Source organism: Euleptes europaea, chromosome 5, assembly GCF_029931775.1.
Source record: "Euleptes europaea isolate rEulEur1 chromosome 5, rEulEur1.hap1, whole genome shotgun sequence".
NCBI classification, from domain to species: Eukaryota; Metazoa; Chordata; class Lepidosauria; order Squamata; family Sphaerodactylidae; genus Euleptes; species Euleptes europaea.
Genome location: NC_079316.1, coordinates 36,263,043 through 36,289,319, shown reverse-complemented (window position 1 = coordinate 36,289,319; position 26,277 = coordinate 36,263,043). Strand labels below are relative to the sequence as shown.

Genomic DNA, 26,277 nt, shown 5'->3' with positions numbered 1-26,277 from the left:
CTGCATGTGCTAACAGGCTATGCGGTATACTTCATCAGATGCATGAAGTAGACATCACTTTGTATTGGCCCACATATGCATGAAAAAGCTATTATAATTTTATCTCTACAGCATCATCAATATGCATAGTGCTTTACAGAGTACAAAAAAACAAACTCTGAGCAGCTTACAATAAAAAAAAATTTTGACAGTAAAGGGAGGAAGGGGAGATGGAGACAAGCAAAGAGTATGTGCTATCATAAGTGCCTGCCTGCCAGGGGAGAGAGACTGTTGCCATCAAAAGCAGACCTGCTACCACCTACTCTGCCCCTCCCCTCCCTGAACATTGAAGAAAGATTTGTTATTAACTTGGGTTTAAATGTTTTTGGTTTTCCATTGTGTCTCTGTGGGGGGTATACTATTGTAAGCTGCTTTGAGTCTACAACTAAGTGGAGAAAAGTGGGTTAAAAGTACCTAAAATAAATAAATAGGTTGGATTCCACAACTCATTCCCAGTAAGTCAGAAACCGAGCTTTCATGAGAGAATTGGTGGAAGCTTCAGAAGAAGCTTAATCACTTAACAGAATAAAGTTATAGAGCCCAACCCAAAATGTTTTAAGTTACATAACGCTCTTCACTAAGAAAAGCAAAATTGGAATCTCCAACTTTAAAGGTAAAACGTATTCTTACCTCGAGATTTTGGCCCTGTGAAAAACTACATCTTCTTACTCTTTACTCTGGAATGAATATAGCCACAACTGTCTAAACCAAGGGGTCCCAAACCTTTTGGGGCCTGTGGGCATATTTGGAATTCTGACACTGCATGGTGGGTTCAGCAACAAAATAGCTCCCACAAGAGGTGGAAACAGCCACAAAATGATTGCCACAGCTTAACTTCAGTAACACAGTGTAGATCTTTCTGTTGTGGTGGCAGCTGCTGCCAAAGCAACATTTTAAAAAATCTGCAGCGCCAATCAAATCTCCAATAGTCCCACCATGGGCAAAAGCCCTACCTGACTCCACCCTCTTCTTAAAATACTTGGTGTACGCCAGAAAAGGTGTTGATGGGTGCCATGGTGCCCATGAGCTCCACGTTGGGGACCCCTAGTCTAGACCAAACTACAGTACTATTGCTGCAAAATTACTGCTATTGTGGGTCCATTACTCACTTGTGCACCCAGCTCCCTAAATGGTAGTATATGCAATTTACGTGACATTTTATTTACAAGTTTTGTTTGAGAGATTTGCATCATGAGTTTCTTTTCAAGAACTGAAAAGATGTGTTTATTTTTTGTGTGATATTTGATACAACACAGCCAATGTCTGCAGCACTGATATAAATAACAATTGCAACGTAATTTCAGTGCATGCTGTATAACAGGAAAAGAGCATTAATGGGCTTTTGCCTTGTGCAACGCAACTTCGAGACTCTATCTATCATTAATACCAACCTTATCGCCTCTTTCTCCAGCTGGCCCAGAAAGACCCATCTCACCTCTCTGACCTTTTTCTCCTGGCAAGCCAATGGGTCCTACAGAACCCAAAGCCCCAATTGGACCCTGGGCTCCCAGCTGTCCAGGTTGACCCTGGAAAAGAAAGGTTTCAGATTTAGCCCTTTGTATAAGCAAAGCAAATCCTCTCACAAAAGCAACAGAAGAAAATGTATGGTGTTTGTATTTATTATTATATTTTATTTTATTATAGTATATATTTTATTTATTTGCGACAATAAAACCCCATTGTTCTCCCCAATGGGGACCCAAAGTGGTGTACATCATTCCCCTCTTCTCCAGTTTATCCTTACAACAACCCTGTGAGGTAGGTTAGGCTGAGAGCGTGTGACTGGTCCAAAGTCACTCAGCAAGCTTCCATGGCAAGGTGGGGATTCAAACGTGCGTCTCCCAAATCCAGGTACAATACTCTAACCGTTATTCCACACATATTCTCTGTTACTATATTATATGTCATTCATTTCTAAGGTACTACACGGAACTACATTCAGTACAGAGGAGCACCAATGCACACACAAATCACAGGATTGGATGCAGTGCACATGTATCTGAAGCCACAGTCTAGTTTTGTCAAGAGAGACTATGGAGTTTAAATATTTTTTGAAGAGATTACTGATTTACTTGCGCTACTGTTCATTCAACCGTCATAAACAGGAAGCACAACTAAAATACTAATGGGGTTTAGAAGTCCAACGAGCTATCACTACTATCAAATATTTCGCAACCTGCAAAATTTGTTGTTCTTTTGTCACTTAACTGCAAAATGCTGGCCTCCACAGAAACGATATTCTTTTCAATCAAAAAAAATGTTGAAGGGATTATAATTGTATAACGCTTAAAATGGCTTAGCTATACAGCATTCCCATACAATTCCAAAGATCTGTAATATTTCATTTTAAAAGACTAAGATAGCTTACATTTGGTAGATTTCATTTGATCATTTCCCATTTTCTAATGGGTGAAACTGGTAAACGTTTTGCTACACTATGAATAAAATATACTAGAGTCACAATGGATGAAGTAAAATTGCCTCAGGAGAAGCCAGGTTCAGTTTGCAGGATAGATGTTGGTCATCTCTGATTTAGGTTGTCACCAAAAGTGGGAGAAGTTACAAACAGGGTAACAAAATCAGTAATTCATGGTAGGTTTGACAATCAGTGTTTCATTCAAAGCCAGTGCTTTCAGCGTAGTTACCAATTAGGAGTGGAAGGTTTGTTAAAACCAGGTTGATACCATCTAATCCAACTGCTGTAGTAACAGAACAGCTGTTAAAACAAACTCAATGAAGAAAGTAATGCTCAACATGGAAATGACAAATTAGTTCAGTTAAAACAGACAAAATGTTAATCCTAGCATCTGCTAGCTGATGCTCATCAATTCCACTGGTTGCCTAATTTTCTAGGTCAAAAACTCCCAATCTCTAGACTAGCCAGTGTTGTTTTACTACATCCTGAATCTGACTGGCTGTAGGAGGCTGACTCTGTATCAAACAAAACAGCTTTAAAAATGAGAGTGCTTATTAAATAAAATACGATTCCTTATTTTAAAAAAACTAACATTGTTTGGTTATTTTCTAGTAATATATAATAATAAATCTAAATGATGTTGTTTCTCCACAATGCAATTTTCTTAATCATTTTTATTTAGGGTTGCCAGCTCAGAGTTGGGAAATACCTGGAGATTTTGGGGGTGGAGCTTGAGGAGGGCGGGGTTTGAAAAGGGGAGGGACTTCAATGTCATAGAGTCCAACTGCCAAAGTGGCCATTTTCTCCAGGTGAACTGATCTCTACTGGGAATATGTTTAGTGAAGCAACAGTCTGCAAATGGAACTGAGGTTTCTCAACAAAGAATCAGCAATAAGTGCTGATTAAATAAAAGTCTCAAACCCAGCAGAATTAATTGTTGTGAGGTCATGTCTTCTGTCCTGAAATCACCATTTGTTGAACTCAAGAACATTAGTAAGGATGTATTTGGAATAATGCTGTTCTGGGGTTTAGGTTTCTGCATCTGGCTATTAAAGTATTGCATTTAGCTGTATGTCTGTGTATGTCTGTGAGAATATTTGCTCAAGAGGAACACAAATAAGCCAACAATGTGCCCAAATTTTGAAATGTTTGGAATGTCGTTATTCTGTAGCTATTTTGAGGAAGAGCATCTTGATGATTGCATAAGACATAACAAAAGCATGTCTGCACCAGAAGCTGTGCATCTGCTTTACAGTAGCTAGAAATACATATTATCACTTCTTTTTTAAAGGGACTGCTTCCAGAACAGCCAGTTCTGCAAGCAATTGCGGAAGCTAGGACATTGGAAGGGCCTATGATGATATGCCTGCCAATATAAAATACACCCAATCTGCAGTGGATATTATTATTCATTTTCACAATGCAACAGCGTGCTACATTATAACAACTTAATGAAGTATTACACATTTCTACACAATTAAGGACAAATTGATATGCAAAATAAAAGTCCAGGGGCACTTAAAGACTAACAACATTAATTTCAACATGATCTTTTGCAAGCCACAGTTGATTTCTTCAGATAAATATGTGAAGGAAAATCATACAGGGAATTCTCATGGGAAAGAGTAGCAGTGGGACAAAGCTGAGACAGAAAAGCTCGTAGTGAAATGTGACTCACAAAAGTTCATACTGAAATGCATGTTGTTAGCCAAATAAAACAAAAGTCCAGTGGAACCTTAAAGGCTATGACAGAGTAACACAGCTATTCCTTTGCAAATGCATGTGTTATTTAAAATACTTTTTAGTCCTTCTTCCATGCAAGTAAGAAACACAGAAAGGCAGTTCCAAATGCAGTTGTAGAAGGTTTCTAAATGAACTGATGGTGGAGGGTTGATTCACAATTCCATTTCAAGCTTCCTGTACTTTACAATGCAGCAGCTATTCAGTCTATGCGTATGTGTGAGGTGGGATATCCACAGGAGTTTTCCCAGTTACCACAGGGTGTCACTATCCCTACATACTAAACCAAATGAAAGAGAATTTAGTGGACTAAATCCAACTGAAAAGCAAAAAGGAGTTTTGCTGCTTTGTTGTGTGCAGATAAGCATACCGGTAAATATTTCAACACAATGATAACTGGGTGGAGCCACAATGAGCTGCTACTTCAAATCCTCCAGATTGTCTAGGAGGCATTGCCTCTACAGTTTTTGCATAGCAAACAATATGTTCTTTCATAATAAATATATCCTTTTCCTACTTCTTTTATATTCAGCCACAAAAAAGAAAGACTTAGTAGAATGAGGGCATTTGAGGTGAGGCCACATACATAGCACCTAGGGTTGCCAACTGCCAGGTAGTAGCAGGAGATCTCCTGATAATTCAACTGATCTCCAGCCGATAGAGATCAGTTCACCTGAAGAAAAATGGCCGCTTTGGCAATTGAACTCTATGGCATGAAGTCCCTCCCCTCCCCAAACCCCACCCTCTTCAGACTCCACCCCCAAAATCTCCCACCGGTTGCAAAGAGGCACCTGGTAACCCTAATAGCGCCACAACTTTCTCATTATGACAACATTGCTGCTTAGTCCAGCCACCGAGAGACACAGTATAACCAAATGGGATAACGAAACAGTCTAACATTTGATTTCACTTTGCATATCAGATAACTGAAATGAAATCTTCTCTTGTGCTGGATCCCCCCCCCCACACACAGCCCATTCCTGAGCTGTGTGGGCAAAAAATGTTTGGAGGCATGCAAGGGCCTGCGCCAGCATCCATGCCACATGTGCTGGTGCCTGGGCCACTTGCATGCACCATGGCCTGCAGGGATGCCGGTGTTGAGGTGCGGATGCTAGCCTCTGTGCTACTGCAGCAGTGCAACCCTGTGACACTGGCTCGGCTTCCTGCTGGCGTACTTCCAGCGCACCTCAGTGCACCATTGTTCCGGGGGGCATTCCTGGGGAGTTCTGTGGGCGGAGCCACCTTTCGGCAGCTTCCTAACCCCCTTTCAGGCCAGAAATGCCCCCTTTGCCCTTACTTGCATTACACCAACTTTTTAGGTGACGTAGCCCCATGGAATGCTATGGAGTGGTTCCACAGGCCTTCCACAGGCTTTCTGCCTTCGGGTGGGGGCTGAATCCTCCTTTGGAGGTGGCGCAGCTGTGCTGCCTCCAGCCACCAGCGCAGCCCCTCCTCTCAGGAATGGGCTGCCCCAAAATAATTTTAAAAACTTGTGCTGGTCTATGACCGTAACAATAAAACGACTACTACTATTTTAAAAACTGGAAACAAATCACTATTTCATGGAGATTAAAAATTAGTTATTCGTTTTGGCATCTGGGCAGCTATACTTACTAATACTGGCTTTACTCTTAGCATGTGACATAATCTCTCAGTAGAAGCCAAATTGGGTCAAATATGAATGAGAGCTTTGCTTCTATTCTACTTAACTCTATTCACAAAGCTTGAAGTAATGAATGGGATCAAACTCCAGAGGTCACAGCAGGATACATTATGGGGTTTTAATTAATTATTACCCAAAACTAATTTTTAACCATGTAAATGTTTCTAAACCCTGTGGCTTTGAGGAAAGTCTCAAAACCCCACTGGCTAGACCGCTATACAACAGGTATGAAACAGGTAGAAGCACCCGCAAGTTCTAAGTACTGCTGAAATTTGGTGACTGCTGCTTTAAGAAAGTGAAAAATTAATTATATAGAGAAGGTTAAAAAAAAATCAACAATGCATTTTAACATGAATAATAATGTAAACCATAATGCCAGTTGAGGTCTCATGGGGCATGATTATCAAACTATGTTTTGATTATTGGATCCTGCTGTGATTTATGGGTTCCATCTTTCTTCTCCTTCACTTTGGGCTAATGTGTCCTTCTCTTTCCTGGTTTAACTTTTACTATTTGCTTACCATGACATCTGAGCCAGAATAATCATGGTAACCATTAATCGTAATTTGTTCTGGGGGAAAAAGAGACTGAAAACAAGATTACACTGTATTGTGTTAATTCAGATGTCACAATAAATAGTGGAACAGCAAATGGTTTCTCATGGAAAATCTGTGGTACAGTATTGGAATAGGGTTTTTCCCCCCTTGAAGATTGTTTTCCCCGGCCCACTAATGCTGAGAGATGGAAGGGACTCAAAATTATATAAATATGTGCATAATATTATGTATAGAGTGTAGATACCAAATCAACTTGTATAAAATTATATCTAATGTTGATATATACTAAAAAACAATTTAAAATATAACTTTGGAATATTGATATTATTTTTCTTGAAGTTGCTAAGCATTATAACCTGCTGAACAAGTGTTTTTTGGCCATGACAAACTTTGCCATTTTTCAAAAAATTAGCAGCCACAAACTTCATATGTGCATAAAAATATTGCAATGAACTGGGCCTGAATTGTCTTTGAAAATGTATAATATTTGAACTCAATGGTACTTAAGTGTGTAAAATTGTGTTAAGTCTCCATTTTTTTCACTACTACATGAAATATTTTAATTTCCTTTTGTTCAAAGACACTGCAGTTATGCATGTCAGTAATTTTATGCCCTCTGCTAATAGCAAGTGGCAAACAAGCTTCAAAGTATTGTTTATTCATGTGCTTCCTTTTTATTTGATCTTGGTTTAAAATTTTAATGACTGCATTTTTTAGAAATTAAAATTCCAGCTTATTTATGGTTATATGGCACTTTCAATTTCTCATTGGCATGATATGGTTTCTTTTCCTCAAAGACACAGCGTAAAGAGCTGTGCCGAGATTTCATTAACTAATGTGTTGAACTCTGCACACACTGAAAATGTGCTTATATAAATTCTGTAAAGCATTACAATTCAGTAAGCCAGTGTTGTGTAGTGGTTAAGAGTAGTGGACTCTAATCTGGAGAACTGGGTTTGATTCCCCACTCCTCCACATGAAGCCTGCTGGGTCACCTTGGCCCAGTCACAGTTCTCACAGAACTCTCACAGCTCCATCTACCTCACAAGGTGACTGTTGTGGGGAGAGGACAGGATTGCGACTGTAAGCCACTTTGATACTCCTTAAGGTACAGAAAAGCAGAGTATAAAAATCAACTTCTTCTTCTTCTAAAAATGCTTAAAGCTACAATACTGTTAAAAGTTACATGCAGCTAAGGTAACCAACCTCAAGGTGGGGTTTTGAGTTTTCCCAGAACAATCTCCAGACTACAAAGATCAATTCCCCTGAAGGAAATGGCATCTTGGGAGGGTGGATTATAGTATACCATAACATCTAGAAGAAACAGAAGTCCTAGAATAGCTGCAGAGGATGGATGCGCTGGGACTTCCTTTTCTTCTTATGGTATAGCATATGGATAAACTGATTGTAATCTGTAAAGACATTAAAGGCCAGAGGCTGTGTGGCATTGAGAGAAGGATGGAACCACTGTTGGCTGATATCCTCCAATCAGTCTTCAGAGTCTTTCTTCGTATCCCCAAGAAAAACCTGAAGAGGAATTTGAGGTTTGGGGTTTTTTTTAACCTTTCAGTTGAACTGGATAGCAGCCAGTTATACCAGTATAAATATTTAGAATCACTGGGTTAGTATGTCCTATTGAACCCATGTGTTCAGAAGCCTACGAGTGATGTAAGGCAGGAGAAAAAGGTGGGGGGAAGTTATATGAGCTGGGGAATTTAAATTTAAAATTTGAATGTTGGTGGAAGAAAGTGAAATCACAGGAAGAGGAGGAGCTGCAGGACATTTGACATTGCATATTTGCTGGGTTCCTTCTCCTCCCTGAATTCCACCATCTTCAGGCACCACCAATAAATTTCATGAAATTTCCCAGGCCAGCATTGCCTATGCCAGCAGGCCCCATCAACATCAAAGGTAGTTACACCTTTGACCAAGAATACAGGTTCAAAATGTAAAATCACACCCATTCTAATTCAATGTGCATTGCATTGACACATAGCTATTGCCCACAAACTTGTCTATGCAGTCTGAAACCATACTGCACCAGGGGATTCATAATAAAGACTCTGCCAGGGGGCAAAACAAAGAAAATTTGTCTTCCCATGTTTGCCTGAAATGACAAAACAAAGTAACCCTGCTTCACATTAAAGTCACTTTTTAAAGGAATTAGTCATGTGTTTCTGGAACAATCTTTTTTTCACCAAGTCATAAGAGTTCACCAAGTTTTGCAAATGAACCAAGATAAAAAACATGTACAGCTCTTTGGAATTTCAGACAGCTACTCTTCAGAACAACTAAAACTATCACTTTTTATAACATCAATCACTTAACACTAGCCAAAAATGAATATCCACCACCATGTAAGATATAATACTAGGCCCTATGGCAGGGATGGGGAACCTCAGGCCCGGGGGCTGTATGCGGCCCGAGGACATTTTTTGTGGCCCTCGGGAGCTCCAGGGCCCCGCCGCGAAGGCGTGGCATAGGGCGGCCCTCCCTGAGGGTGTTCCTGGGACCACGGCTTGCAGGGGTGCTGCGGCACCATTTGGACCTCCTCTCGCTGACTGAGATATGGGGCCCAGCTACTCCCCCAAAAACTCTTTGGACCACCTCAAACTGTATGTCGCTACACTCCAGTGACTGTCCCCTAAAAGAAGACATATAGTGGTGCCTGGTCCAAACACTGATCAAGGGGCTGAGCGGCTGTCCCCTAGCAGTTATCCTCCAGGTAGGTGTGAGTCTTCTCGTTGTCCAGGCAACTATTCAATAACCAAAAGTATTCAGTAGTTGATCAGCAATAACCCGTGGTTTATTGTAACTCCATAGAACATTCAGAAAATCTCATGGCTCTGGTACAAGCACTAAAACTCTAATGACATATACATTCTCACAACCTCAAGTTATAGATGGTACAACCCTCCAGACTCCAGGTTAGGGTTGCCAACCTCCAGGTAGAAGCTGGAGATCTCCTACTATTACAACAGATCTCCAGCCGATAGAGATCAGTTCACCTGGAGAAAATGGCCACTTTGGCAATTGGACTCTATGGCATTAAAGTCCCTCCCCTCCCCAAACCCCACTCTCCTCAGGCTCCGCCCCCAAAACCTCCCACCGGTAGCTAAGAGGGACCTGGTAACCCTACTCAAGGTGGTTTCACTTTCCCAGAGGCCTCTGTTGCTATCTGCGCCTGTCAAGGCCGATCCCTTTCTGTAGCGCTGTGAGAAATTAAACAAACCTCCTCCACACATACACTGACAAACTCCCCAACTCCCGCCCAGGAGCCAGACTAAAAGCTATGCAAAACAACATCTTGATCAGGTTACCAAAACAAACAAACCAATACAAACATTATGGCAGGTATTGGTGTTAACCAACCTGACAGTAGGACCAGATCCACTGCAAACTGGTGCCTCCTAGTCCCAGCCCAGAAAGGCAGACCAGAAGGATACTATGATTGATGGTATTGAAAGCCACTGAGAGATCAAACAGAATCAACAGTCTTACTCTCTTCGTCCATCTCCTAGTGCAGGTCATCCACCAGGGCAACCAAGGATGTTTCAGTGGATCCAAAAAATCCACTGTGTCCAGGAATGCATGAAGTCTTCCAGCCACCACCCATTCAATCACTTTGCTCAATGAGTCCAGGGTAGATTTATTTTGCAGTGGGCACACCACAGCCTGTTTCAAGGCGTTAACTACCCCTTGGACATAGTCAACCAGCCCCCACAGCAGATTAAAGCTGTCAGGAAAGGCAAGGGTCATAAAAGCAGGGGGCAGGCCTCAAACTTCCCAGCATCATCCTTAAACTAAATAAAATATCCCAGACAGCAGGATAAGCTGGCATACCGGCACCATCTGACCCTGTCACTGCTAATATAGAGTCCAAGTTGGTATGGGAGCAAGAGGTTTTATCTGCAAATTGTTGAGCAAAATGGTCACAGCAGACCACCAAGCAGTCCACCTCTTTCTGCAGCCCAGATCCCAACAGGCCTCTGACCACTAGGGTTGCCAGGTCCCTCTTCGCCACCAGTGGGAGGCTTTGGGGACAGAGCCTGAGGGGGGTGGGGTTTGAGAAGGGGAGGGACTTCAATGCCATAGAGTCCAATTGCCAAAGCGGCCATTTTTTCCAGGGGAACTGATCTCTATTGTCTGGAGATCAGTTGTAATAGCAGGAGATCTCCAGCTAATACCTGGAGGTTGGCAACCCTACTGACCACCCAGAACAACTCTGCTGGCCTACACTTTGCAGATGGCAATGGTGGTAGAAAAGCATTGTTTCTTTGTCGCCATCACCACCACAGAGTATGTTTTAAAAAGAGCTTTAGCCTGTGTCTTATCATCTTCCTTCACTCTCACGCTAGCCATCTCACTTGGATTTTTATCACCTGCAGCCTCTCAGTAAACCAAGAGGCTACTTGGGCTCTAACACCTGAGAGATGTGTTCCAAATTACATTGCTTACCAACTGAAATCAGATGAACCATTTTATACGCTAGTGTGATTTCGAATGCATGGATGTTGTTGTTTTTAACAAATAGGGTTGATCCTAACTAAAGTTTCCGCAGAAGCAATGTCTCCTGCTCACCAAGCACAATTTCCCCCTCCCCCAGGGGAATGAAATACTCACTCTTGAACCTTTTTCAGGAAAGCACCGACAAACCAAGCAATCCTGTCCACCACAGGGTCCAATATTTGCATATCTGCCCTGAAAAGAGACAGCAGTTAGTTTCTTCATTTTTAACTGAAATTTTTTCAAGATCTGTTTATCCCAATCTAGTTAACATTAACTTTCATTTTTCAGAATCTGTTTATCCCAATCCAGTTAACATTAACTTCATTTTTAACAGTTAACTAACTTCATTTTTTAAAAAGGAGTCCTGGGGAGAAATAAAGAACACTGACAAGCTGCTTTCAATACACAAAGAATATTTAGTTAAATAAACTAAGTTTATAATTTAAGGTAGATCAATGGCTCTCCAAAGGCACTTTACTAGCCAATTACTATTCAATGTTGATTTCATCTCCAAGAAAATTGCCCAAACGAATTGCCCTACAGCTCCAGAGACAAGAGCCAGTGGTTGGTGCAGCTGCAGGGCCAGGCCTTTCTGAGGTTGGCAGAAGCAGGTAGCAATCTGTCAACATCATGGCTTTAAACCCTGGCAGGCCAGAAACCAAAGCCACACCTCCACGGCCCAACAGAGGCTGATGGGGTCAGGCCAGAGAGTAGGCCAGAGCACAGCTGGCCGAAAGGGGGCACAAGCCTTTTCCACAGATTGGAAGCAAAACCCAGGATTGGCTGATTCCCCACAAACCAGGGGAAGGGACTTGCAAGGACTTCAAGGAGCTATTTAAACTCCTCCACCCTAGAGCCAAGGAGAGCATGGTTGGGGCTACTCTTCTCTCCACAGAGTTAGCTCAGAGAGAAGGGCATGAGAGTTCCAACAGGAGGAGGTGGATCAGAGTGAAAATACGATCCCCTCTCCTCCTCATTTAAGGCCGCTGCAGGAGTAGAGAGTGGAACTCAGTATGTCCTCTAGTGGCCTCATCTCTGAGGAGAGGGATGTGGACCACCTTCACTCAATTACCTGCAAGGTACTGACTGTTGGCCAGCCAGCCCATTAGTGTCACTAGCACCAGCCCACCTCCTCATGCAACATAACATTACAAATCCAGCATGTAAAGCTTCTCCCATAGCTGTATCTCCATTAAAAAAAATATATTTGCATAATTTGTTTGTAATTCAGTTGTTAAAACATGCAATGTAAGAGACAATGTGGTACAGTGTTTAGAGTTTCAAACTAAGACCTGGGGGACCCAGGTTCGAATCCCCACAGGAAGCTGTCTGGGTGACCTTGGGTCGGTTATACAGTCACAGCCTAATCTACCTCAAAGGGTTGTTGGGAGGATAAAATGGAAGAGGACAATGTAAGCTGCTTTGACTCCTCACTGGGGAGAAAGGCAGGGCATAAATGAAGTAAATAAAATAAATAAAATGTTTGCCTGGGCATTTGAGGGGGTTGGAACAGCAGGCATCTTTTAAGCAGGGGGAGGGATTTGAGGCTTGTTATTTTATGTTTGGTTTTAGCTGGGATGTTTTAATTATTATTGAAAACCTCCTCAAACCAAGAAGAAAGGTGTTTAACTGGTTAAATAAATAAATAAAATGAAGACTCATGAGTTCTGCTAGAAAAAGCTGATGCTTCCTACACAAATTTTTACATCCTTTATTTGAATATATTTACAGAATACATAAATGCACACAGAACACATTGTCTTTAGGCCAATGTGGTGTAATGGTCGAGTGTCAAGTGTCGAGACTCACTCTGCCCTGGAAGCTTTCTGAGTGACCTTGGGCCAGTCACACACTTTCATATACTCTCAGCCTAACCTACCTCACAGAGTCGGAGGAGATGAGAACAATGTAAGCTGCTTTGTGCCCCAACTGGAGAGAAACATGGGATAATACATAAATATTAGGATTACCAATAGGTAATCTAGCACTTTCATGGAAAAGTGGTGATAGCAACACAGAAATATTGCAAAACTAAATTTATGGAACTATGGAAAAAATAGCGATAATCACTAGATGGCTTTAAAAAGAGGATTTTTTAAATTTAGAAAATGTGTATGCTGCCTGTTGAGGCAGCTCACAACCAAAATAATAAAACAAGTCAATAAAAACAAATCACGCCAATAAAATCAATAAAATGAATTTAAAAAGCAAGTCAATAAAACAAGCCAATAAAAACTAGACAGTCCACAGAGGATATCAACAGCTGCTAGCCATGAAGACTAAATGAAACTTCCATTTTCAGAGGGAATATAAACTGAGTTTCAGTCATTAAGGAGCAATAGTAGAAACGGGAGTTGCTTTTATCCCCAGCCACTGTAGGAAACAGAATCCTAGACCAGATGGATCTTTGATTTTACTTATGTTCTTATAGTATGTCACTGAGAAAGTGATGCAAACAAGGCAGCCAGAGTAGTGACAGTTTTAAATGTCATATGTAATCATTGCTGTGCAATATAATCTACATTGCGAAGATGGAGTGATCTTTCACCAATGTTTCAATATCATCCCCCATAAATAACTTTCAATACAGTTTGATACCATTATCTCCTTATTCTCAAGGCAGATTGTTTTACTTATGTACAATGCAATTTTGCAAAAAAGTCATGAGTTCATATTTTATTATATATGATTGCATACATCTAACAAAGTAAAACCCATATACAAACTACAGCAATACATGATTACTGAAGAAGTAATTTTTTTTTTTATTTGCGGCTAATATGCCAGATAAAACAGATAAAACAGAAAGTGACCATGCAGAGTAGATGTTTACAACCAAGGCCAACAAAATTAGGAATCACCCAATTTTACACTTCCACAGATTAGGGAACATTGAGGCGACATAGCTTCATTGCTACGGCACAATATTTTGCAACCTGGGTGGTGATTGTTGAGGTCTCCCAGCAGAAACCTTTTGGCCCATTCACCCTCATCACCAGAGCCCATTTCCCTAATCAAAGGGTCAATAATATTGAAGCGGGCTAACCTGTAGAGGGGACATCTAAAAAATACATGTTCAATGGTTTCCAGCTCCCCTGTGTTACACGGGCAAAGTCTCTCCACCCTGGGGTTCTTTTTAAATCTCTCTTCTAATATGGAAGATGGTAGGGCTGCACATCTGGCCAGTGGATAGGCCCTCCTATGTATGTTCCTTTCCAGGGTGTATAAATATGCAGCTGGTGCTAGAATATACCTGGAATGTTGAGGTGCTATAAATGCAGGGGATCTCAAGAGATCCGTTTGACGCTCAGTATCTTTGACTCCTTCATGTATAGCTTGGTCCATACCCATCTGCAAAAGTGCTGACGGAGCAAGTCCCAAACTATTTAGTTTATCCCCTATAGCAATGATCCATCTTGACCTAAAGGAGTCACTCAGTATCAGTGGCAAAAGACCCTAGGATTAAGATTCATCCTAAACCATACGTAGAGTACTGAAGAAGTATATTCTGTTGTTTTAACTTGAATTTCTCATCCTTATATGGATTTGAGCTTTTCTCTAATACAAGATTTATATTTCAGTTTTTCACGGGGAGTTTCCTCAGAGTACTTTGATAAAAAGAACAAATACACAATTTGTTATCTGAAATATAAAAATGTTTTTCTATCCTTGACCTTCAGTACTAAAAAATGGAATTGTCCAGCTTTCTTTGTCTCTTGTGGCAGGTTTCCCATGGAAATATGTCTGTACTACATTAATCTCTTTTCCTTGTTATTGAAAGCATGCATCTATGGCAATGCCAAAACAATTCATTTGTTTTCCTAACAAAACTCTTTTTCTTCAACAATCTAGGAAAATTATTCATTTTTCAGAGTTTAGCCTTGCATTAAAGATTAAAATGCTAAAACAGTCAAAACACAGAATAATATAATTTTTAAAATCTACTTAATGCTCAGTAATATATTATTTGATTCATATTAAAAGCAATGAAATGCAGGGGAGTCTGCCTTCCCCTTGCCCTGTCTGCCCCAAATTTCAGACCACATATGATCAGGCCTCATAGAAACTGTATTGCTTATTAGTGAAGGTAAACTAGAGAAGACCCCAGGAAATTCATGACGATATTCCACATTTTTTTAATAAAAGTCAGATTGGGTCCATGGTGCTAGGGAAAGAAATGTTTAATACTTTCTCTATTGCCATTTTCCTAATCCAAATCATACTTCCTAAACTGCTATTTGCCACATGGGGGGAAGACAAGGGTCTTGTGATTAGCTGCTGAGCTTATAGGCGCTAAGGATGTTTATTCTCCACTAGTACATCTTCTCTCCCAACTGGATGCAATAACGGGATGTGCTTTCAAAGCTACTGCTTGCTGATTCCTGCATGTTGCGTACAGAGTAAGACTGAAGGGTGAACTGGAAGCAGGATAAGTAATCTCACCATCAATGAGGGTTGCCAACCTCCAATCATACTCCCATTTATATAAATTTCTATCATTACTTCCTGTGGCAGGGGGAAGACTGGACTGAGACTGTGGTGCTTTGGAAAGAGAGGTCCATCCTAGTGTTTGGTATCAGTTAATGAAACAGATTTCTAAACACTATCCCCTATACTAGAGTTAGGTACAATCTGGCATAGAAAATTCAAAGGAAAAGTACAGAGGTGACATGGCCAATATCCTGTAGTTAGAAAAATCACAAGAGACTTATAAACTCATATGCTTCTTCTCTTCGTCCCCCTTTTTCTTCCCTTGTTGCATGTGTGTTCATCTTCCCCCCTCATTTTCAAAGATAACTAGTGTTAGATGTACATTAGCATTTTCACTAATGATGAAGCTTCATTCAGTAAGATTCCAATGCTGTGCTACTAAGGTTCTAGTTATCACGTGTACATAGTAAATAGATATAGTACTGTTGGAATATGAGACTGCACATGGCAAGCAGATGGCAAGCAGATGTAAAAGATCTATGTGACAGCCAGGTGATTGGTGGTGTCACATGACAGCTCAATGACTGAGCAGAAAAACTGGCTTGTACTGGACTGAGCTAGATAGTCCTGGAGACAAGGCAGCCAACAGGTGATTGGCTGAGAGACTATGCCAGATATGTATATAGGTGTGTTATATATGTATTGGGTTGTGGGTTGTGGAGAGTTGATGACCAAGCGGAGCATTCTGTCACTGTGAATAAAAGAGCACTTTTGTACTACGTGCTGAGTCTTCTGTGCTTACTCGCCTGTAGAGCTGCAACGCTTTCTAACATACGCCAACAGGGTTATGGGCCCAGTTCAGCTCAACTGCGCTACATCCTGGAGGTTCTGAGCAGAGGTACTATCTGTGGAACAAGGGCTGTAGTGAGCAGAAGGCGAGTGGATGTCTGAGGTTGAGTCAGACGGAGCAGAGGAGGTGCCCAGCAGGTCTGTCAGCAGCAGTGCGTCTGAGGCGGAGGAGGAGAGCGACACGGAGCAGGAGCAGCAGGGAGCGGGAGAAATTATGGCTCAAGCTGCAATGTCCTTGCTTGTGGAAAAGCTCACTTCTACCAACTACAATGTGTGGGCGTTACGAATGCAACACTACTTTAAAAGAGAGGCACTGTGGATTTATGTCTCCAACCCACCGGATCCTGAGACGCCGCAGGACGTGGTGAAAGATGAGAAGGCACTGGCAAGCATAGTGCTGAGCGTGGCTGACGACCAGCTTGTCCATGTGACGGGAGCTTTGAAAGCGAAAGCAGCCTGGAACTCATTATCTCAGGTCTATGTCCAAAAAACAGCTGGCTCTTTGATAGCCATAACGAGGCGTTTGTACAGAACTTTTCTTTTGCCGTCAGTTCCTGTGAGAAACCATATAAATGAACTGACTGAATGTTTCCAAATGCTAGAGCAGAGGGGGAAGACTCTACCGGAGGATGATAAAGTTTATATACTCCTGAGCTCTCTGTCTGAGCAGTATAACATGCTAATTACAGCTCTGGAGTCGGTTGAAATTGATAAACTAACTTTACAGTATGTTATTGGAAGAATTTTGGAACATGAAAAAAGATTGCTTGCAAGAAATCCTGAGAAGCCTGCCAAGCCGGAGGGAAACCTGCCAAGCCAGGAGACGCGGAGGTTTGCCGGCGGAGAAAGGAATGCGGAGCAGAGAAAGCCGGGTGATTTACAGCAGCACGTGGCTCTGAGGGTCAGACGTTGCTACATCTGCAAGGCTACAAATCACTTAAAGCGTGACTGCCCAGAAGCAAGGAAGAAAAGCCGAAGGGACCAGTCGTCACGTGAGTTTGTGAGCGGTCAGAAGGCATCATTGGTGCTGACTGAGCACAGTGACACAGCCGGTGTCTGGATTTTAGACTCTGGTGCGTCACAGACCATTTGCCGGCATCAGGAACTTTTAAAAGACACACGGGACTCAAGTTTGCCGCACGTAAGCCTCGCTGATGGAAGGAATTCTGAGGTGACACGTGAGGGGAGTGTGTGGTTCCCAGCTTTGAACTATACATTTAAAAAGGTGCTATGTGTCCCTGAACTAGAGAACAATCTGTTAAGTGTAAGTGCCCTTGACAGGGCTGGATATACTGTAACATTTACAGACAAGGCTTGTAAGATATCCAAAGGTGGGAAAGTGCTTCTTACAGGGAAAATGTGTAATAATGTGTATGTGGTAGAAAATAGGCATGTGGAGGCAAAGATGATAACTAATAAGAGCCCCCATGACAATTGCATACATCTGCTACATAGAAGGTTGGCTCATGCAAATTATGAGACCATAAAGAAAACGCTAGCCTTACTGGGGAAGGAAAAAGTTAAAGAGTGTGGGAACTACCTGGATTGTGAGGTATGCAAAAGTTCCAAATCTAAGGCTTACCCAGTGGCTAAGCATAGTGAGAGACTCTCAGACACTGCATTAAAGGTAGTGCATGCAGATGTAATAGGCCCCTACAGGGAGAGTCACTCAGGTAACCATTACGCGTTGATTCTGGTGGATGATTGCACCAGATTCTCCTGGGTGTATCCTTTGAAAAAGAAGTCACAGGTGTTTGAAACATTTAAGTATTGGGCCAAAAGAGTGCAGAAACAACTTAAATGTACCTTGGATTCTCTCCAAACAGATTTTGGGGGAGAATTCATGTCAAATGAGTTTAAGAAATGGTTACAGGTGCAAGGTGTGAGGCACAGAGTTGCCAACGTGGCGGTGCCAGCAGAAAATGGTGTTGCTGAGCGACATGGGGGAATGCTACAAACAAAAATGTATTCCATGTTGCAGGATGCAGGGTTGCCAATGACATACTGGGCAGAAGCAATAAAGGCCGCCTCCTATGTTTCCAACAGGATCTGGACCAGGTCCATACAAGACATACCTTATAGGGTTTTGTACCAGAGGGATCCTAGCTTAGGTTACCTCAGAGTGTTTGGTACAAAAGCCTGGGTTGATGTGCCAATATCCAAGAGAAGGAAAGGAGGAGCGAGAGCTAAAAAACTAACCTTCCTTGGGTATCAGTCTGGCATGAAATCATACAGGTTTGCTGATGAACATAATTCTCTCAGCTACAGCAGAGCTGCGAATTTTTGTGAGAGTAATAACTGGGCCAGAATTCATGGACAGGAGGAGCCAAAAGAAATTGGGCTACCATTGACAGATCTCTCACAGGATGCAGATGGGGTGAAGCAGGAGGGGTCTCCTCAAAGGGCTTCATCGCCAAGGGCTGAAGAGGGGAGACAGATTCCTAGGGTGTCAAGCAGGAGCACTAAAGGAATTCCCCCGGAGAGGTATGGTTTTGAGACCACTGATGTAAATCATGTACAAGTCAAAGAACCAAAGAGCTTTCAGGAGGTAATGGCTTTGGAAAGCAGGGAAAAGGAGGCCTGGCTAGAAGCCATGCAAACTGAGTTTGATTCCCTGAAAGAGAATAAGGTATTCTCTGTAACAAAACTGCCAGCTCAAAGAAAAGCCATAGGGTGCAGATGGCTTTACAAAGTCAAACAGTGTCCAGAAGGGAAGATACTCCGTAAGGCCAGGCTTGTGGCTAAGGGTTATTCCCAAGTTGAAGGGCAAGACTTTGATGAATTATTTGCTCCCACTGTGAAGGCTGATACTATAAGAGCTGCATTGTGTAAAGCTGTCAGAGATAACATGTTAGTGCACCATTTTGATTTCACCACTGCATATCTGAATGCATCAATAAGTGAAGAAATATATATGGAGCAGATCCCTGGGTTTGAATGCAAGGGTAAACAAGGAGTATTAAAATTGCATAAGGCTCTGTATGGATTAAAGCAGAGTGCACGTGCATGGTCCCAATGCATTAGTGAAGCATTGGCAAATCTTGGGTTTAAGCAAGGTGTTGCTGATCCTTGTATGTTTACCAAATGTGTAAAGGGCTCTGACTGTGTTGTATTTTTATATGTTGATGATCTTTGTTTGTTGTGTCATACAAAAGAACAACTAAACTGGTTTAAGGAGGCAACTGGAAAACTGTTTAAAATGAAGCATCTTGGTGACATTCAAAATTATCTGGGGGTAGAAATTACCAGGAACCCAGAAGGATATTTTGAATTGAGCCAGGAGAAAAAGATTGAACAGCTCCTAGAAAAATTTAAAATGACAGAGGCCAAAAGCACTGAGACTCCCATGACAACAGGGTATGTGAAAGAGGTGGATGATAAGGTATTCCATGATAAAAATCAATACCAATCGTTGGTGGGTTCATTGTTATATCTGTCATGTTGGACAAGACCAGACATTTGTATGGCAGTACATTTGCTTTGCCAGAAATGTGCATGTCCATACATGAAAGACTGGAATGCAGCAAAAAGGGTGCTGCGATACTTAAAAGGCTCAGCTTCAGCCAGGTTGTGTTTAAAGGCTGATGCAGAGGAAACAATCACAGTGTATAGTGACTCCAGTTGGGGGGAAAGAGAAGAAGGAAAGTCTACCACTGGGTACGTGTTATTTCTACATGGGGCACTGGTTATGTGGAAGTCTTTAAAACAGACTCATGTAGCTACCAGCACATGTGAGGCAGAATATTCTGCATTAAGCGACAGTGAGATTCAGCTGGAATGGCTGTGTCAACTGGCTAAAGATCTAAATCTTGAATATGAAATGCCTGTAAGTGTTTACTGTGATAATACTGCAGCACAGCAATTGGCTGGATATCAAGGTATTAGAACAAGAAGTAAACACATCACAATAAGATACCAAAATGTCAGGGAAGCGGTAAACAATGGTTTAATGGTTCTGAAACATTGTGCTTCAAATGTAAATATTGCTGACGTTTTCACCAAATGTTTGTCTACTGAAAAGTTTGAACTATTTAGAAGCAAATTGGGGCTTGCAATGTCAGTCTAGGAGGAGTGTTGGAATATGAGACTGCACATGGCAAGCAGATGGCAAGCAGATGTAAAAGATCTATGTGACAGCCAGGTGATTGGTGGTGTCACATGACAGCTCAATGACTGAGCAGAAAAACTGGCTTGTACTGGACTGAGCTAGATAGTCCTGGAGACAAGGCAGCCAACAGGTGATTGGCTGAGAGACTATGCCAGATATGTATATAGGTGTGTTATATATGTATTGGGTTGTGGGTTGTGGAGAGTTGATGACCAAGCGGAGCATTCTGTCACTGTGAATAAAAGAGCACTTTTGTACTACGTGCTGAGTCTTCTGTGCTTACTCGCCTGTAGAGCTGCAACGCTTTCTAACATACGCCAACAAGTACTTCTAATACCGACTGCAAATTGTAGTCTGGAGCTAAACATGGTTAGTGAAAATGGCACAGTATGTGTGATGCTGACCATAGTTATCTCTGAAAATGAAAAGGAGAAGGGAATATATGAGCAACACGGAAGGCAAAAAGGAAGGAACGGAAGGCACCCATCCTTCTATGTACTTGGTACAAGTGTGTTTGCAAAACGCCTCTGTCCTTAGGCATGCCTAACTCTGTAGTACAAAGAGTACTGTGTTTTATGTACAGGGCTAGTGATGAGGCCCAAAATCCTCAGCAGTGTACAGGGGTTCCACAGCAACTCAATCAATGTAGAAATATTTTCTGAAAGTAGAAACTTTGAAAATTACCAGCTGAAAGAATCAAGAGGTATCAAGTTACTTGTATCCACTTGGTAAAGCAGGCAATGTACTGGCATTCTTTTCCATTTTTATGGAGAGACATTAAGACACCTGAAACCAACAGTGCTGTGTTCTCCCTATCAGTTGATATTTTCTAAAGTTTAGAATTATGCAAAGCATGTTAATACCAGGAGAAGGCACACCCTTTCACAGGCTGCGATTCAGTGTTTAGGACAGGCTTATGCCACAAGGCTAATTAAGCTAATTTATCACATGCATTGTCAACCTGTAATTATAGCTTTAACTGACTAATTACTGCAATAGATCTACCCAGGCCTACAGCCGTTTCAACCTTTCTCAGTGTAGACTAATGGTGGTTCAGAATATTTTTGTTAGGTTAGTATTCTGAAAAGAGACATAAAACAATTAACAACGTTTTTGTTATTTTGTCAATGCACTGATGTAAATATAAACACAAATGTCAGCATTCAATTTTTAATGTTCTTTTAAAATGTTTACTTGTAAAAATTGACACACATCTCTGCTAGAGATTGAAATTGCGAGAGAATTGCTGCAGGGAACCTCTGCTTTCAAATCACTTACCCCATAAACTGTTTTCAATGAAGTAAGTATTATTACTAGCCACCTGGGTAGATAGGAAAATTCAGATTTATTATTAATAGAAAATAAAGAAATCTAAAAAGTAGGGGGGGAAACTAGCCTCTTTTTCAAACCACTTGAACATTCCCAGGCTAAAAGAGGATCATCAATAATAGAAAACATATTATGAAATAACTGCCAGTGACACTAGGGTTGCCAACCTCCAGGTACTAGCTGGAAACTCCTGTTATTACAACTGATCTCCAGCCGACAGAGATCAGTTCACCTGGAGAAAATGGCCGCTTTGGCCATTGGACTCTGTGGCATTGAAGTCCCTCCCCAAACCCCACCCTCCTCAGGCTCCACCCCAAAAACCTCCCGCCAGTGGCAAAAAGGGACCTGGCAACCCTAGTCACACAGCTTGTAACTACAGTCACATTTATACATAAACAGAATTTCCCTTGTTCAGCATTACCATTTAGGGTTGCCAACCTCCATGTGGGGCCTGGAGACCTCCCAGAATTACAACTGATTTTCAGACTACAGAAATCAGTTCCCCTGGAGAAAATAGCTGCTTTGGAGGGAGGACTCTAATGGCATTATACCTCAGTGAGGTCCCTCCTTTCCCCAAAACCCCGCCCCCTGGACTCTACCACCAAATCTCCAGGAATTGTCCTACCCAGAGTTAGCAACCGTGTGCCATCAGGACAAGACTTGGAAGTCGAATTCTGGGGCCCTGGCTTTCAAGTCCAGGAACAGGCCCCAGAAGTAAGCAGCAGATTTTTTACATGTGTCAATGTCTACCACTGTTGACCCAGCAACATGGAGTATATACTTCATGGAGACCATTACAAGTAGCCTCTTTATGTACTCTTCCAAGCTCAAGAGAAATATCTTAGTGGAATAAAAAAGCTGGAATTCAAAACATACCATGTAACTCCATATGTAAATTTAATCCATTTTATAGATGCTGTTTGTAGTAATTCATTAGATTTCAAGCCTCCATTGTTTAATTTTTTAACATCAGGGCTTGACCTCTCTGCAAGTTCTGACTTGACAATGATGTTCCACATTCTTCTACTTCTTGACCTGCTGATAAGGAAAGTATACAAGTCACTCAAATTTACACATATATCTTAAAAATTGCAATTGGCAAGAAAGACTGAAAATATTCACAGGCTGTCTACATTAATGGCCAAAACAAATGGTCAGTTAAAGAACCCTCAAGTACCCTTCGGCAGCACATATACTAAAATTGGAACGATACAGAGAAGTAAGAACCCTCAAGTATAGGGTTGCCAGGTCCCTCTTCACCACCAGCGGGAGGTTTTGGGGGCAGAGCCTGAGGAGGGCGGGGTTTGGGGAGGGGAGGGACTTCAATGCCATTGAGTCCAATTACCAAAGCAGCCGGCCATTTTCTCCAGGGGAACTGATCTTTATCAGCTGGAGATTGGTTGTAATAGCAGGAGAACTCCAGCTAGTACCTGGAGGTTGGCAGTCCTACTCAAGTACCCTACCAGGCTGTAGTATAATAGAATGGTTCGAGAGGGTGCTTTTATAAATGAAGTATGAGTGTAGCCTATTGCACTGTTTCTTGCTATTGCTGCCTCATATAAAGTAAATTAGTTTGCTGTGGTAGTTTTGAAATCTGTTTTAAATTTATTGAATTTTAATGAGTGGCATTAATTTCAAAATTAATCCTTTTTTCTTTGAAACCCCATCGTCAGTTCAGATAGTCTTGTTTCCTTAATAATGAAACAAGTAAAAATACTGGTGGCCATCTAGAGCACTCATTCCTAAATTGCAGCACCGTTCCAAATTTGTCTCCAAGGCTGGTTTTCAGGAAGTAACACCCTCTTTCCCTGGCTCAGTTAATATAAAAATGCCCGCAGACAAGACAGCAGGATCAGCTTTCAAAAACATCATGACATTTCATTAAGTTACTGCACCTGCTGTCATAGCTCAGTCTGCTGTGAGGGGAAACATTGCTCTGTGTCCTGGGTAGCTCAAGGCCCAATCCTTTTCCTGTCAGTGGCAAAAATCTATTAATGCCCACACTAGCTACCAAGCGACAGCCACCACTATTTCCTATGAGCAAATTCAAGTTTGTTTCAGAAGATTTGCTATTATCTATAAGGGAGCTTTGGCAAACCACCTGTCAAGGCTCTTGCCTTGAAAACCCCATAAGGGGTTGCCATGAGTCGGGTGCGACTTGACAGCACTTTACACACACACATAAGGGAACTTAAAGGATCATGTACGGCACTTTACACACACACATAAGGGAACTTAAAGGATCATGTTTGTAACAGGCTCCCTTCATAGGAGGGAAAATCCCGTATATGAGCTTGTGCAAGTTTATCAAATCAGACACCTGCCATCCTACTGAAAAGCTCTGTGTTAGGGTTGCCAACCTCTGGGTGGGGCCTGGAGATCTCCTGGAATTACAACTGATCTCCAGACTACAGAGATCTGTTCCCCCAGAGAAAATGGCAGCTTTGGAGAGTGGACTCTATGGCATTATACCAAACCGAGGTCCCTGCCCTCCCCAAACCATGCCCCACAGGCTCTCCACTCAAGATTATCATCTACAATCAAACCATTGGCTGATTTTGCAAAATCTTGTCTGACTGGCAATAGCTGTCCATGATTTCAGGCAAATGACTTTCTCAGCACTACCATATGAAAATTCAGGGTATCACTGGAAGGCAGATGATACAGCAATAGCTAAGCAAGTACAGAACAGGTCAGTATCTCTTGTAAACGTTATGTATGCCTGCTTGAGTTTCATGATAGAAAAACAATGGGGTATACTTGCAATATAAAATGGCTATAACAGGGATTGACTTCCAGACCTTCCATATGCCCAGCAAGGACCCATATAGGAAGTACTATGCATCCTAGTGAGCACCTCTTTTTCACGCCCATGCAAATAGGAGGAAGTTGGCCCGCATCCCATTAGCCATGTCATCCGAAGAGCACCATGGTGGGCTGAGACCCCTGTGTATGCAGGCTGTAGGGATCTGCCTATTATGCATGATGACAGCCCCAGAAAACTGGCTTGCATGCCCATACTGGTAACTTATACACAAGATCCATCCCATAACGGCATGAAGGACAAAGCGGATCCTCAGACTTCAGAGAAAGGCAAATCCCTGCCAATGAAAGCCACCTAGCAGGGACCCAAGGAGGTGCTTAGGCAAAGATCCGAAGCTCGACCGGCCCCCGGAGCCACAGCCTGCCTTGCCACACACGAAGCTGTTGCAGTAAAACAGGGGTTCGTGGGGGAGAGGGAGACCCAAGATCGTTATCAAGAAAACAGTTTATTTGCAGCTGCTGACTCAGAGGCCCTCTGCTGACTCAGAGGGCAGAAATCTCTGAGTCCCGATTATACTGGGGAAGAGATATTTATCCAAATTCAAGTCATGACGATACATCAACAAGTTATGCATATCTGATTGTATTACAGACAGAAAGGCGACTCAGTACAGTTGCAGTTTCACCCAGTTTCTCCTATCATTGTTGATCGTTCACTCTGACACTCCATGGGGCGAAAACGCACGGCCGCTTGAGCCTCCTTTCTTCCCTGTTCCAGCCAGGATCCAGCCAGGATCGAATGCACGGTCGTGCGTTCGATCCTGGCTGGATCCTGGCTGGAACAGGGAAGAAAGGAGGCTCAAGCGGCCGTGCGTTTTCGCCCCATGACTCTTAGCCCAGTGACCCAGTGCACAGAGCAGGCCTGTAGCTAGGCAGAAAATCCCTCCCTGGCAGACTGGAAGCCAATTATTACCGGGAGATCTCTGGGGCGGGCGGGGGGGGGGTACTGTCCCAAACCCAAGGGCCGGAGAGGGAATTCGCGCCAGGCGGCGGGGGTCGGCTCCAAGCCCTTCCAGCCTTCCCCAGCGCCGGGCAAGCGTCTGGGCGGCACCACGGGGGCTCCCGAGACGCCCGGCGAGGTCACCGAAGGGGCAGAAGTTCACCCGAAGGCGCCTGACCACCACCACGCGACAGACAGGAACGCGCGAAAAGCCCCCGGGGCGTCCTCCGTCCCCCCCCCCATTCAGCGCCCCTCCTTCCCCCCCACCGGCGGCTGTACCTGGCTGGAAGGCGGGCGGCACCTGGCGCGAGCCGCCCCGTCCCGCGCTCCCTCTGCGCCTCCAGCCCGGCGCGCGCCTCGGAGAGTGGTGCGGGGCGGGGGCGTCTGAGCCGGAGACCCCGGCTCCATCCCCCGCTCCTCCGCATGAGAGGCGCTGGATCCCTAATAAGCCGGGCTGGTCCCCCCCCCCCCACTCCTCCACGCGAAGCCAGCTGGCTGACCCGGGGCCGGGCACGGCTCTGTTGGAGCTCTCTCAGCCTCGCCTGCTTCGTCGGGGCGTCTGCTGGAGGGCAGGGGATGGCCCGCCGGTGGGAGTCTCCCTGAAGCGGTCCAGAAAGCCGGCGTGGGAAAACCAACTCTTCTCCTTCTCCCCCTCTCCCCACTTCCCCAGCCCCGCTCCCCGCCGCTTTTGGCCCCGCCCAGGCTATGCCGAAGGGGCTCTTCTTGACCCGGAGCCGCGGGGCTTATTCCTGACCCGGGACAGCCAAGAGGGGAGAGCCTCGGGAACGTGGCGAGCGAGGGGAAGGGGCTCGGTGGGAAAGAGGGACCTTCCGCGCGCGACAGAGAGGGCGGGTGAGGCGCAGGGACGCCCCT

General features: G+C 43.2%; 1 protein-coding gene across 1 annotated transcript in view; it reads right to left on the bottom strand.

The window, feature by feature from the left end:
- Positions 1–22,660, bottom strand: part of COL4A4 (collagen type IV alpha 4 chain) — an 80,886-nt gene extending 58,226 nt beyond the window's left edge. The window contains exons 1-4 of the mRNA XM_056849623.1: positions 22,518–22,660; positions 21,591–21,633; positions 11,039–11,116; positions 1,431–1,565 (exon numbers count right to left, since the gene is read on the bottom strand). Coding sequence (XP_056705601.1) covers positions 1,431–1,565; positions 11,039–11,116; positions 21,591–21,633; positions 22,518–22,660 — 399 coding nt within the window. The remainder of the gene's footprint in view (positions 1–1,430; positions 1,566–11,038; positions 11,117–21,590; positions 21,634–22,517) is intronic.
- Positions 22,661–26,277: the final 3,617 nt, after the last annotated feature.